A 15,645-nucleotide genomic window follows, 5' to 3' on the forward strand; every position below is an offset into this window, starting at 1 on the left:
AGGGACAGAGCTGGAGGTCAGAGTTTAGTATGGGAAGGGGCAGAGCTAGTGGTCAGAGTTCAGTATAGCAAGGGGCAGAGCTAGAAGTCAGAGTTCAGTATAGCAAGGGACAGAGCTGGAAGTCAGAGTTCAGTATGGGAAGAGGCAGAGCTGGAAGTCAGAGTTCAGTATGGGAAGAGGCAGAGCTGGATATATGACTGCTAAGAGATTGGATGCTTTTTCTAGATCAGTAGCACGAGTTGTCAATTTAGGTCAGTTTTCACTGAAATGAACAGTAATACTCCGCTTAAATGTGTAATATTTCAAGGGAGGACAAGCTCCTCATGGGTAAAAAAGCCATGCCTGTCAAGGTATAATGGCTTTATCAAGCCTGAATTGTATTAACACGTGTCATTTTTCTTTAGCATTAGCACTGGCTGCAAGCTCAGTTGGATGGTTTTAGCAGCTTACCTAGTGGCACCCATTGTTTTGTCCGCACTGCAGACCCTCCTAGCAGAAGTAAAATAAGTGTATGCAGAACGACACGCAGACCCGTGACTCTCTATACTGTGGAGAGGGGGCAGTTTTGCAAGCCTTTTAAAGAAATGAAGTTTTTGAAGTGAACAAAAATATGTGCAGGTTTTTCAGTAAATACAATGTATAACTCAAGTTTGATTTTAGATTCTATGCATTAAGACTTGTTTAAATTTATAGTTTAGTGTGTCTGCACTGTAGCCTATAAATAGGCATAAGTGCAGATTTGGATAAAGACACTTGCTTGTATAGAACATCAGTTGTTTAGATGGTTCCATAGAAAAAAAATTCAAGCCAATACAATGCCATATTAACCGTTAGCGGCCACGGTGGTGCAGTGGTTAGCATTGTTGCCTCACAGCAAGAGGTTCTCCAGTTCAATCCTCGGCTGGGGTGCCTTCTGTGTGGAGTCTGCATGTCCTCCCTGTGGTTGCGTAGGTTTCCTCCAGGTGCTCTGGTTTCCTCCCACATCCCAAAGACATGCTGCAGGTGGATAGGACAAACTAAATTGGCCCTAGGCGTGAGTGCGTACATGTGTGTGCCTTCCATGGAAGGTTAGGCGCCAAGCTGACAACTCTACACTGTAAAACTCTACTGCCAATCATGAGCGGACAGGTGATCCACTGTGGTGATCCCTGACCGGGAAAAGCTAGAAGAAGAAGAAGTTAACCATTAAACATCCAGCTGCTGTGTATCAGTTAACAACTAGTCGCTGATAAAACTGCTTTGTAACCCATAAAAAGCAGTAGTAAACAGTGGAGCTTTAACAGCACTTGTAATAGTTTTCCAGATTCCTTAAATTAAGCAGTAGGTTGTTAAAGGAGAAGCTGTAATCTAAATAAACCTTGCAAATTGCTCAGTTCCAATTGCCTCACTGATTAACTGAACACCAATTGATAGAATTAGTTAAGTTCTTTAATTACCGAAAAACTAATTCAGACATGCTTTGGAAACAGAACAGCATACTGGAAGCATAAAACAGAGAGAGAGAGATCTTTTAGTAGAGGGACGTGCACAGATAAGGGGTGTTAATGGACATGGAACATGCCTTATATGTTGCTTTTGTGTTACTATGTGTGAAGCATCATTATATGTACTGAGATTGCATTGCTTTTTCTTTCAATGTCCAGCACCAGTTAGAACACCTGTGAGACCACCACTGTACTCGGAGCGGCTTCTTTAAAATGATGTCCTACACCTGTGAGACCACCACTGTACCTGGAGCGGCTTCTTTAGAATGATGTCGGGCGCTAGGATCTGCCACATAACACAAGCACTCAGGTCACTCCAAGGCAAGTACAAATATGACTCAGTCATTGTCCATGCTGGTGTGAATGACCTGAGACGTACCTCCCTGGACTACATGAAAAGAGACATAGAGGAGCTCTCTGAGCATGTAGCCTAGGCCGGTATGACCCTGACCTTGAGTAGCATCTTACCCTCACCAAGAATGATGCCACAATATGAAGACAAGATGATCAATTTCAACAATTGGCTTAAGTACTGGTGTCATTCAAAGGGGATCCAATGCCTGTCAGCTTGGGATGATATGCTCGACAAGCCACAATGCTTCGCTAGGGACGGCTTGCACCTGTCACCGCTGGGCTTTCGGATATTGGCAAAGGCTCTTGCTACCCCCATAGTGCCTTTTTTAGGCAAGGCTCAAAAGACAAACCCACCTCCATAGGTATCACAACAGATAAGAAACTAAGAGTAATGCTACTCAACGCCAGAAGTCTAAACCTCAAGATGCACGCACTCGAAACTCTCCTTAGCATGGAGAACATCGATATCTGTGCAGTAACAGAAACCTGGTTCAGGGCTCCCAAGAGCACCCCAGCACTACCAGGTTATACCTCATACCATGCTTTTCGGCCCCAAAACCTGGACCGAACCACAAAAGGAGGGGGAGTATCGATATTCATCAAAGATACCCACACCCCCAGGTTGGTGGCAAAGCACGAAGCATCAGAGACTATCCATGTGGAACTAACAGTGGGTAAAACTGCCTTCCAGTTTATAGCCTGCTACAGACCACCCTCCCAAACCCAGGAACCCCACTCGGCCTTTCTGAGAACACTGGAAAATATGAAGGTCTCTCCAAACACCATTATATTGGGCGACTTCAACTACCCAAACATAGACTGGGAGCATTACTCTAGCTCCAACACCCTAGCCCAAAGGTTCCTAGAATTTATAAACTCAAATGCTATGGAACAACTTGTTACCACTCCCACAAGAGGGGAAAACATACTGGACCTGATCATCACCAACATGGGGACTCTATGCTCCAGACCAGAAGTGTATCCCTCACTGGTAAGATCAGACCATAAACTAATCTCACTGGATATTCACATCCCGACCCCACCCCCTGCCCAGAAAACCACAGTGAAAAACTTCTCTAAAGCAAATTTCACACTCCTCAAACCCGAGGTGGAATCCTTCAAAGCCCCCGGGCCTGTGGAAAATACGGCCCAGACCGCAGAATCCTTTATAAACGCATTCTATGAACACCTTCAGGAATGCATGGATCATGTGATCCCAAATAAAACCAAGACCCAATCCTCCAAATGCAGACGTCCTGTCTGGTGGACCCCAGCCATACACAAACTATACAATAGAAGGAGGAAGCTACTAAATGACAGAGCAAAATCCCAAAAAGGGAAGGCATCACTGATCAGTATTAGCAAAAAACTACGGGCACTCATAAAATTGTCTAAGGCCAGCTTCGAGAGAAAAATTGCACAGGACACTAAGGATAATCACAAGGCTTTCTTTAGTTATGTTAGGAACCTGGGTAGTAATTCCCAGATATGCTCAGAATTAGTCCAAAATGACAAAAAATACACTGAACCCACAGACATTGCCAACATCCTAGCTGACAGGTTCAGTGCAAACTCCCCTCCCACCAAAAGGGCAAATATCTATCCCAGCAGAGTGCTGTCCCCCTGACATCTCAGATGCTCAGGTAAGAGCCGCCCTCTCCAAAGCAAAAAACACAGCATCAATGGGACCAGACGGTGTCCCGGGCTGCATCCTACATGAACTCCAAGAAGAGCTAAACACAAACATAAAACTACTGTTCAGTCTCAGCCTTCCTACAGGATATGTGCCCAAAGAGTGGCGTACAGCAACAGTGGTCCCTCTCCATAAAGGTGGTGCCTCAACGGATCCTGGAAACTATCGCCCCATAAGCCTGACTAGCTTGGTCTGCAAAGCTATGGAAAGGATCATCATGGACCTCATAAATAAAGATATTGGGGACCTACAGACACTGGATCCTACCCAGTTCAGCTTTGTTAAGGGCAGATCCTGTCTCTTAAACCTGGTTGATTTCTTTGAAACAGTCACCAAGGCCATTGACGAGGGGAAGGTGGTCCACACAGCCTACCTGGACCTCGCAAAAGCCTTCGATACAATACCCCACTCGGGCATTATAGATAAGCTCACCAGCTTAAATATAAACCCCTATGTCACTAGATGGATTGCAAACTGGCTCAAGGACAGAACCCACATGGTTAGAATTGCCGGAGCCATGTCAGACTCCAAACCAGTTACAAGTGGTGTCCCACAAGGCTCAGTCCTGGGACCTCTCTTGTTCGGTTTATATTTCTCGGAGGTACAGGCCAACACGGAAGGACTGTGGCTGACCAAGTTCGCAAATGACTGCAAACTTGGCGCCATAATAGACTCTCCAGCCGACACAAGCATCCTCCAAAAGGGCCTCATAGAAACAGACAACTGGTGCCAGAGCCATGGCCTCAAGCTAAATGCCAAAAAGTGTATAGTCATCCCCTTTGGCAAAAACAAAGTGCCCACAAATTACCACATAGGTGGTAATCCATTAAGTACAGAAGAAGTAATTAGGGACCTGGGGACCCAAGTTGATAGCAATCTCTCATTTGACAACCACGTGGCCAAAGTGGTTAGAAAAACATTTTATATAGCCCACCTAATCATGAAGGGATTCACATCTAGATCAGGGGAGGTCATCGTACCTCTTTACTCATCCCTCATCAGGCCCATAATTGAGTACAATGCCCCTTTTGGGATGTACCTTACCAGACACCTGCAGCAACTGGAAAGACCCCAAAAGTACCTCACCAAGAGGATCAAAGGGTTCAAACAGATGCCATATGCTGCCTGGTTAAAGAAACTCCAGCTCTACTCAGTGTCATACCGCCTGTTCAGAGGCGATCTGTGCCTGACGTATAAAGCCATGTCCAACCCAGAATTAATGGACATGCTGCACATCAGAAAATCCAAATCCCATCCTGCTATGCGCTCGAGAGACTTGAACCTCAGCACTGAAATAAATAGGACATGCTGGAGGGACAGATTCATAACCCAGAGGCTCCCTTCACTCTGGAATAAAATCCCAGTCCAGGTTAGGCAGAGTCCCTCATTGACCCTCTTCAAGAGGAATCTTGATGAGTGGATGGGAGATCGTAGGTTTACCCTGGGTATCACTTCTGTGTCACTGTTAGACAGAGGCACAGTATACTAACCTCGAAAAAGGGCATAGCAAAATAAATTTAAAATGGGTGGCGAAAGCCAAACACATTCTGGCTAGGCTTATAAATGCCCTAGGGCAGATAGCCTAGTATGAGCCTATGAACCTATGTCATACTCCTGTGAGACCACCACTGTACCCGGAGCGGCTTCTTTAGAATGATGTCCTACACCTGTGAGACCACCACTGTAAGAATGATGTCCTACACCTGTGAGACCACCACTGTACCCGGAGCAGCTTCTTTAGAATGATGTCCTAGAGAACATCATTATCATAGATTTGGGTCCTCTCAAATTATCTATGATTTATCCCAGACTGGATACTAGTTTCTGACCCTGCTAAAATCTCCTCTGCCAGTACTGTCTCTAATGCATAAGTGATCACTTCCCAGCTTTAGTTCATCGAACGGCACCTTCCTGTCATAAACAGCAAACATTACAAACATATTAGGAACTTAGCACATTTTAACCCACAGACATTCATCAACATTCTGAAAAGTATGAATTGAACTAACTTAAAATACCTACCTCTAGGTGGCACTCTACAACACTTTGACATTACCTTTTTCAAAACACTAGACACTCTTGCACCCCCTGGAGTGAAAAGGGTGAAAACCAACCATGCTTCCAAACCCACTAAAGAACTAATGCTCTACAGGGATAAAACATGGAAACAGTGGCAAAAACATAAAAAAACACATAGACCTTTAAAATTCAAACAGCTCCGTAACCAAGTGAAAAGACTTGTATCCAAAGGCAAAAAAAAGACTAGTACTCAAACAAATCATCAGAATAGTTCAAAAAGGTTGTGGTCATCCATAGGATCACTTCTAACCCTGGCACAAAAAAGCAGTATTCTATTAGAAAAGTACCTCGCAGACCAGTATGCGCAAACATGGGCGTGATCTGAGGGATTGACAGGTGAAATGAGCATGTCGTAGTATGAAAAAGACTGGAAGTATATTTTTTCCTTCGTTTTTGTAGGGGGACAAGGCCCCTGCACCCCCCCCCCATAAATTAAATATACCAACTCTCGTATCACACTACCTTGAGGAAAAGGGTAAACTACGAATAGACAATGAATATTCATCCCGTCGTCGGTATGAATATTGCTTTGCTTTCACCGATTGTTGGATGGTGGGTGGGGTTTGGGAGGGACTTGGGCATCCTGCGAGATACGTTTCTAATACAAAACCCAGAAAGCAACCCGTGCCCATACCTAGACAAAGCACCTGAACAAATTGCCAGTCTCTTCAACTCACATTTTGTAAATTCTATAGCTAATATCACTGCTAACATCTGACAACCCCACTCTACTACAAATTATACTGGTACAGCTATTCTATCCCATCTCTCACAGCTCCACTTCTCCTCTACCTGACTCCTTTCAGATGAATTGTCAGTAAATACTTCACTCGAATTCTCACTCACTACAGTCCCAACTTCTGCTATAATAAGGCTACTTCTCAAACTAAAACCCAGCTCTAACATAGCAGATGAGCTATCCACTGAGTATCTCAAACTTGCTGCAGAAGCCATCGCCTACCCTGGTAGTATACTCTTTAACAGATCTATTCAAGAATCTTATGTACCGCAACTCTGGAAAAGAGCTTTTACTCTACCCCTACACAAAGGTGGCAATTCAGCTGATATCTCGAACTGCCACCCCATAGCCATTTTATGTCCCATCTCTAAACTCCTTGAAAAATGTACACACATGCAACTTCTGCACTTCCTGCTCAGTGACCACATCCTGCCTTCGACTCAACATGGATTTAGACAAGGTCATAATATCACAACAGCCTTAATACTCTTCATGGACACAAGTCAACAAAGCCCATGACTCAGGAACAATTGTATCCACCCTATTTCTTGACTTATCTAAAGTCTTGGATACAATCTCTCACTGTATTCTTCGATCTCATCTCTCAAATACTGGTCTATCACCACTCACTTTTAACTGATGTTCTAGTTATTTAGCTGACAGAGAACAGGCAGTTAAATGCAAAACTGTCTATCACCTTATCTTCACACTTCTACCAGAGTTCCCCAAGGCTCTACATTAGGACCACTTCTTTTAAGTATCTTTACTAATAATCTTTTTTTTTTATTTTTTTATTTATCATTTGTTAACCAGGAAAGTCTGACTTGGAACGAAGCCAATTTTCAGCGGAGGCCCAGGGAGAAAGGCTCCAGATGCATGTCTTTGTAATGTGGGAGGAAACCGGAGCACCCAGAGGAAACCCACATGAACGCAGGGAGGACATGCAGACTCCACACAGAAGGCACCCCAGCTGAGAATCAAACTGGAGAACCTCTTGCTGTGAGGCGACAATGCTACCGCTGCACCACTGTGCCATCTGCACTCCTTCAATCAAAGTTCTCTCATACAATATGCAGACAACTCTACTAATATATGCTTTGCTGACACTATGTCAGATCTACAACTCAGTTGGTATTTACTTCCATAGAAACCTGGTTATTCAATAACCATCTAAATCCTAACAAAATCAAACTTATCTTATTTACCCAAAAAAAAAAAAAAACACTCCCATAAACAAATTTCAGCTTGCTATACTTTTCAGGAGCAACAAAATCATTGAATTTGTTAGTCAGACTAAACTGCTGGGAGTAATAATTCATGAAAGTCTAAAATTCAACCTGCACATACAGCATATTAATAAAACACACCAAATCTAGGTATTAACTGCAGACATAAACATTTTCCCTCTCCCACCACTAAACAAGTACCTGCTACCACTTATATGCTTCCTTCTCTTACCTACGGTGCCCCCTTGCTTACTGACCTGCTATCCTCCCTAAAAACAAAACTTGAAATGTGTTATAATAAAATTGCAAACTTTGCAGCAAATGCCAGAAATTCCACCCACCACTGCCTATCCCTATACTCATTAAACTAGCTTGAGCACTCACACTACCTCACCTATCTGCAATTAACTACCGCTCACAAAAAACCCTTAGATTGTCCTGCCCTAAGTTCTTTATGTACCCACTGTAATCCCAAGAAGTCCCTTAGAGCTGAAAAACAACACTTTTTGCATGCACACAAGCCAAGCTTACCTGCTGGGCAGTTATTCTATCCTTGTATGGCAGCCAGAGCTTGGAATGTCCTTCCCGTTAGCAGTTTGAAGGCCTCAGGGTCATACGTCTTTCAAAACATCTTTACGTGAACACCTCTCTGCTAACTGGATCTGTACTTGTACTAAGCCTCGTCCCTCCATAACTTCTCTGCCATCTCCTTCTTGTTTATACTCATAGTCCGCATTACTCTGTCAAGTAGGTATCGGTAGATACCATAACTACACTACTACAATACACCCTTCTTCACTCTACATTTCATGTTTCTGTACCCTAAGATTGCATTTATTCTGCTCGCACAAAATGTTCATGTGCACCTTGCAATTGCTGTCATGAAAATGTACATAGTTCATTTTTCTGTAAATTCCTGTATCTTGTGTAATCTTGATTGAGTTAGAAGTTAATGTCTGCCTTTGCATATACTTTTCATGTAAATTCCATATCGTTAATTTTTGTAAAATGTTATTTGTGTAAAGTTTTTTATTATTAATTGTTTTCTTTTTTGGAGCTTTAAATGGGAACTTAATGGCTCAGTGGACTATTCTGGTAAACAAATGCCAATAAATAAATAAATAAATATTCTCACTAGGGGTAAAAATGCAATTATCATCTATGGGACGACTAAGGCCAGTCTAACACCAAACTGGATAGGTTAATTCAAGCACCAAAAGTGAAACTGGCCAGGCTTAAAATAGCCGGCAAGGACTGGTAGCCTAGTACTTGCCTATAAATCTATGAACCTATGAGTTATTTCCACAACTTGGTCTGTTCAAGCCATTTCCTTTAAATCGTCCTTATGGCCTGTAGCAGGTGATATATTAATTTGCCAAGAATAAGTGTACTTATTACCTAGTGGAGATGGCTTTCATTGTAACAACATTGTAGCTGTCAATTATTTGTTTTATTTTTATTCACCCTCCCTCTATCCCTTTATTGTAGAATAATTCCCTGGTTCCCATGGAAATAGTGGCTCTGAAGAAAGTCTCATGTGGTTGCAAAGGAGTGATCCGTCTGCTGGATTGGTACGAACGTCCAGATGAGTTTGTCCTAATCCTGGAGCGACCAGAGTCTTTTCAAGACTTGTTTGATTTCATCACAGAATGTGGTGCACTTTCAGAGGACCTGTCACGGAACTATTTTCGCCAGGTTGTAGAGGCAGTGCAGCATTGCCACGCTAATGGAGTGTTACACCGCGACATCAAAGACGAGAACATTCTCATCAATCTTCAGTCACAAGAGTTAAAGCTCCTAGACTTTGGCTGTGCGGCCCTGCTGCAAGATGAAATGTTCACAGGGTTTGAGGGTAAGTTCAGTACTTAATTGTCTCTCTCGGGAGTTAAAGCTCCTAGACAGCCCTGCTGCAGGATGAAATGTTCGCATGGTTTGAGGGTAAGTTCAGTACTTAATTGTCTCTCTCAGGAGTTAAATCTCATAGACTTTGGCTGTGCAGCCCTGCTGCAAGATGAAATGTTCACAGGGTTTGAGGGTAAGTTCAGTACTTAATTGTCTCTCTCAGGAGTTAAAGCTCCTAGACTTTGGCTGTACAGCCGTGCTGCAGGATGAAATGTTCACAGGGTTTGAGAGTAAGTTCAGTACTTAATTGTCTCTCTCAGGAGTTAAAGCTCCTAGACTTTGGCTGTACAGCCGTGCTGCAGGATGAAATGTTCACAGGGTTTGAGGGTAAGTTCAGTACTTAATTGTCTCTCTCAGGAGTTAAATCTCATAGACTTTGGCTGTGCAGCCCTGCTGCAAGATGAAATGTTCACAGGGTTTGAGGGTAAGTTCAGTACTTAATTGTCTCTCTCGGGAGTTAAAGCTCCTAGACAGCCCTGCTGCAGGATGAAATGTTCACAGGGTTTGAGGGTAAGTTCAGTACTTAATTGTCTCTCTCAGGAGATAAATCTCATAGACTTTGGCTGTGCAGCCCTGCTGCAAGATGAAATGTTCACAGGGTTTGAGGGTAAGTTCAGTACTTAATTGTCTCTCTCAGGAGTTAAAGCTCCTAGACTTTGGCTGTACAGCCATGCTGCAGGATGAAATGTTCACAGGGTTTGAGGGTAAGTTCAGTACTTAATTGTCTCTCTCAGGAGTTAAAGCTCCTAGATAGCCCTGCTGCAGGATGAAATGTTCACAGGGTTTGAGGGTAAGTTCAGTACTTAATTGTCTCTCTCAGGAGTTAAAGCTCCTAGACTTTGGCTGTACAGCCGTGCTGCAGGATGAAATGTTCACAGGGTTTGAGGGTAAGTTCAGTACTTAATTGTCTCTCTCAGGAGTTAAAGCTCCTAGACTTTGGCTGTACAGCCGTGCTGCAGGATGAAATGTTCACAGGGTTTGAGGGTAAGTTCAGTACTTAATTGTCTCTCTCAGGAGTTAAATCTCATAGACTTTGGCTGTGCAGCCCTGCTGCAGGATGAAATGTTCACAGGGTTTGAGGGTAAGTTCAGTACTTAATTGTCTCTCTCAGGAGTTAAAGCTCCTAGACAGCCCTGCTGCAGGATGAAATGTTCACAGGGTTTGAGGGTAAGTTCAGTACTTAATTGTCTCTCTCAGGAGTTAAAGCTCCTAGACAGCCCTGCTGCAGGATGAAATGTTCACAGGGTTTGAGGGTAAGTTCAGTACTTAATTGTCTCTCTCAGGAGTTAAAGCTCCTAGACTTTGGCTGTACAGCCGTGCTGCAGGATGAAATGTTCACAGGGTTTGAGGGTAAGTTCAGTACTTAATTGTCTCTCTCAGGAGTTAAAGCTCCTAGACTTTGGCTGTACAGCCCTGCTGCAGGATGAAATGTTCACAGGGTTTGAGGGTAAGTTCAGTACTTAATTGTCTCTCTCAGGAGTTAAAGCTCCTAGACTTTGGCTGTACAGCCGTGCTGCAGGATGAAATGTTCACAGGGTTTGAGGGTAAGTTCAGTACTTAATTGTCTCTCTCAGGAGTTAAAGCTCCTAGACAGCCCTGCTGCAGGATGAAATGTTCACAGGGTTTGAGGGTAAGTTCAGTACTTAATTGTCTCTCTCAGGAGTTAAAGCTCCTAGACTTTGGCTGTACAGCCCTGCTGCAGGATGAAATGTTCACAGGGTTTGAGGGTAAGTTCAGTACTTAATTGTCTCTCTCAGGAGTTAAATCTCATAGACTTTGGCTGTACAGCCCTGCTGCAGGATGAAATGTTCACAGGGTTTGAGGGTAAGTTCAGTACTTAATTGTCTCTCTCGGGAGTTAAAGCTCCTAGACTTTGGCTGTACAGCCGTGCTGCAGGATGAAATGTTCACAGGGTTTGAGGGTAAGTTCAGTACCTAATTGTCTCTCTCGGGAGTTAAAGCTCCTAGACTTTGGCTGTACAGCCCTGCTGCAGGATGAAATGTTCACAGGGTTTGAGGGTAAGTTCAGTACTTAATTGTCTCTCTCAGGAGTTAAAGCTCCTAGACAGCCCTGCTGCAAGATGAAATGTTCACAGGGTTTGAGGGTAAGTTCAGTACTTAATTGTCTCTCTCGGGAGTTAAAGCTCCTAGACTTTGGCTGTACAGCCCTGCTGCAGGATGAAATGTTCACAGGGTTTGAGGGTAAGTTCAGTACTTAATTGTCTCTCTCAGGAGTTAAAGCTCCTAGACAGCCCTGCTGCAGGATGAAATGTTCACAGGGTTTGAGGGTAAGTTCAGTACTTAATTGTCTCTCTCAGGAGTTAAAGCTCCTAGACTTTGGCTGTACAGCCATGCTGCAGGATGAAATGTTCACAGGGTTTGAGGGTAAGTTCAGTACTTAATTGTCTCTCTCAGGAGTTAAAGCTCCTAGACAGCCCTGCTGCAAGATGAAATGTTCACAGGGTTTGAGGGTAAGTTCAGTACTTAATTGTCTCTCTCAGGAGTTAAAGCTCCTAGACAGCCCTGCTGCAGGATGAAATGTTCACAGGGTTTGAGGGTAAGTTCAGTACTTAATTGGCTTCATTATAAATGAGGCTAAAATGCAGTCTTGTGATGCTTGACTACAGTAATTGTATTCGAACACAAAATTTGTGTCACATCTTGTGTGGAGGTGATACTATCCCTTTCCTGCATGGTTGCTTACCATCAACTTCTGAATTTGGTAGGAAAAGTGTAGTTTTGTGGCGGGATTGTGTGCTGTGCCACCTTTATTGTGGCACGATAACGTGGAAGGCATTTTAATTGCTAGGAGACTTCCATTAACACTGGCATCAGAACAGTGTCAGCCTCCTGTTACAGTGAGAAGGAAAAATGCCTACTTCCTCATCTCTATTTGTACTGCAGGATTTTATTATTCCTGACATTCATGCAGAGTAGTAAATGCATTACCATTTTTAGTGGGGTTTTTTGGATCACTATGCCTCCTGTCATAATTTGAATAGTGTGGTACCTTCACCCACTCGCCAGTTTTTCTGAGACCAGTTCTGTTGGAATACGCAAACAGGTTTTCTTTGCTTGACTTGTGCATAGCTCAGATTGCACTCCTGAAGCAGATTTTTTTAGATAGGGTTACACGTGGAAGCAAATTTAAGCAAAGGCAGTGTGTTTTAGTAGTCACAGCAAGTTATTCTGCATATCAGTTGCCACTTCGATGAGTGGTAGTTTAAAAAATACACTTTAGACCAGATCTAACTTTGCTGATTTTGCAAAAGTTAATAGTGTTATTTTGTACGAATATTCTTTGTGAAATTGTTTACTATAAATCTTACTGTCATACCACATTGGTTTTGTAATGTTTATGGCACACTGAGCAAGCAGTAGTGCCCAAAAGGGTGTGTTGTTGTGTAAATAACGCATGCCCAGGCTTGTTGTGAGGCCTGATGCCACAGGCGGAGTGCTTCTGCACCCCTGAAAGGGAGTTATTTACACAATAACACACACCCTGAAGGGTGTTATTGCACTTAGAGAATGAGCAGTCTGCTAAATTATGTTGGATTTGTTTTTATTTTTTAATATATATATATATATATATATATATATATATATATATATATATATATACATTTTTAAATATTTGTGGTGTAAAATACTTCTTCTGCCTAATGTTTCAAACTTGCTGGAGTATATGTAAATGTTGTTGAAGTATTTTACATCCAAAATATAAGCTTGGTAATTCTTCTGAATGTTTTTGTACGTGTGTACAGCAGTGTATCTTTAAAAACACATAATTAAACTAAGTTAATAATGCCAGGCATTAAGATTCTTGCCTCCACCATACTCTCAACTGCCAGATTTTTAAAGAATGTCCAGATTTTATCTCGGTTTTTGATCTTTTCCTCAAAATGTGTGGTTTCCTGAAGTCACTAAATAATGACACACTTTTGAGTTTCAAACTTCATCTACTTCAGAAAATGCATGACAAAACAAATCCTGACAAATCCTGTTCTAGCAACTTTGTAACGTATATCAATATTTACAAATCTGTCCCTAGTTTTGAGCCTTTGTCTGCCCATTTTTTAGGCTGGATCCAGATTTCTTGAGCTAAGAGGTTGAGAGGTATGCATACAGCTGTTAATTTTAAATGGCTGCTGCAGCCACTGCATAATCAGTGAGTCTCTCTCCGTCTCTCACACACCTACGTTCATGCATACAAACATGCTTATACTCAACACACAAACACGCGCAGATGTATTTTTTTAATTATAGTTTTTGTTTAATTTTACACTTGTGTAATAGCTGAGCAAGTGCTTTTTGTACAGTCTGAGCTCCATGGCAGTGGACTTGTTTTTCAGTGAGCATTACCTGTATATTTACACCCTGCTAGAAAACACTTCATCTCCAATCAGGGTTCAATGTGCACCTTACCCATTCTCTAAAGTTAATTAACATACTGAATTAACGTAATTTTATTGCATTGTTACTGCAGTTGGCTTTGAGTTTTTTTTTTTTGTGTGTGTAGCAATTTACTTTTGTTACTGTAAATGTTTAATACAAGTTATTACTGTACCACATTTCATTTTGGAATGATCTTGGCTTTTGCGGAAGAGTTGCTTAAGTCTGTCAGCAGTCTCCACTTTGTTTAATTAGTCTCCTGAATTTTGCTTTCATAAATCAGGTACCAGAGTTTACAGCCCTCCGGAATGGATTCAATTTCATAAGTATGATGGTCTGGCAGCAGCTGTTTGGTCACTAGGCATCGTCCTGTATGACATGGTCTGTGGTGATATTCCTTTTAAATATGATGAAGAAATTGTGAAGTGCAAACTCCACTACAGAAGAAAGATCTCTGTGGGTAAGACATTTTTAATATACTAGTCTTTTATTATTTAAGGACCACCCCCATGTCTGCCTAAAATACTAAGGGATGAATTAAATAGGACCATAGTGAGGGGGAGCTACATAACTGATCTGAGACTTCAGCTTTAATTTTGGCCTGTGCCCCTGCCCCATAAAGTTTAAAACTTTGGCCGGACATAAAGTTTGCTGCCTCTTACGTGACTTTTGCCACAAGTCAGTGCTGGAGTGGTATGGTGCTTGTATAAGTAGGTGCTGTTCTGGTCTTTCCTATTGTTTCTGGCAGCTCATTTTTGCTGTAGTGCCCAAGTAGCTGCATAAAAGGTAGGATAGTGAGGGTCTCCACTGTAACTTAAATGTAAAAGGTAGGATACTGAGGTTCTCCTCTGTAACTTAAATGTAAAAGGTAGGATACTGAGCATCTCCTTTGTTACTTAAATGCAAAAGGTAAGATACTGACGTCCCCTCTGTAACTTAAAAGTAAAAGTTAGGATACTGAGGGTCTCCTCTATAACATAAATGTAAAAGGTAGGATACTGAGGGTCTCCTCTCTAACTTAAATCTAAAAGGTAGGATACTGACGGTCTCCTCTATAATGTAAATGTAAAAGGTAGGATACTGAGAGTATCCCCTGTAACTTAAATGTAAAAGGTAAGATACTGAGGGTCTCCTCTCTAACTTAAATGCAAAAGGTAGGATACTGAGGGTCTTCTCTCTAACAAAAATGTAAGAGGTAGGATAGTGAGCATCTCCTCTGTAACTTAAATGTAAAATGTAGGATACTGAGGGTCTCCTCTGTAACTTAAATGTAAAAGGTAGGATACTGAGTGTCTCCTCTGTAACTTAAATGTAAAAGGTAAGATACTGAGGGTCTCCTCTGTAACTTAAATGTAAAAAGCAGGATACCGAGGGTCTGCTCTCTAACTTAAATGTAAAAGGTAGGATAGTGAGCATCTCCTCTGTAACTTAAATGTAAAAGGTAGGATACTGAGGGTCTCCTCTGTAACTTAAATGTAAAAGGTAGGATACTGAGGGTCTCCTCTGTAACTTAAATGTAAAAGGTAGGATACTGAGCGTCTCCTCTGTAAAATAAATATAAAAGGTAGGATATTGAGGGTCTCCTCTGTAACGTAAATATAAAAGTTAGGATACTGAGGGTGTCCTCTGTAACTGAAATATAAAAGGTAGGATACTGACCGTCTCCTCTGTAACTTAAATGTGAAAGGTATGATACTGACCTTCTCCTCTGTAACTTAAATGTAAAAGGTAGGATACTGAGTGTCTCCTCTATAACATAAATGAAAAAGGTGGGATA

At 42.1% G+C, this 15,645-nt stretch overlaps 1 protein-coding gene across 1 annotated transcript in view; it reads left to right on the top strand.

Moving 5' to 3' along the window:
* The first annotated feature begins 9,074 nt into the window (after positions 1-9,074).
* LOC122789883 (serine/threonine-protein kinase pim-1-like) overlaps positions 9,075-15,645 on the top strand; it is a 90,112-nt gene continuing 83,541 nt past the window's right edge. Inside the window, exons 1-2 of the mRNA XM_044057315.1 lie at positions 9,075-9,427; positions 14,152-14,328. Of these exons, the coding sequence (XP_043913250.1) occupies positions 9,082-9,427; positions 14,152-14,328 (523 nt within the window). The 5' untranslated portion in view covers positions 9,075-9,081. The remainder of the gene's footprint in view (positions 9,428-14,151; positions 14,329-15,645) is intronic.

Source organism: Protopterus annectens, chromosome 15.part0 (assembly GCF_019279795.1).
Source record: "Protopterus annectens isolate FY-2018-M chromosome 15.part0, PAN1.0, whole genome shotgun sequence".
In the NCBI taxonomy this organism is placed as follows: domain Eukaryota; kingdom Metazoa; phylum Chordata; order Ceratodontiformes; family Protopteridae; genus Protopterus; species Protopterus annectens.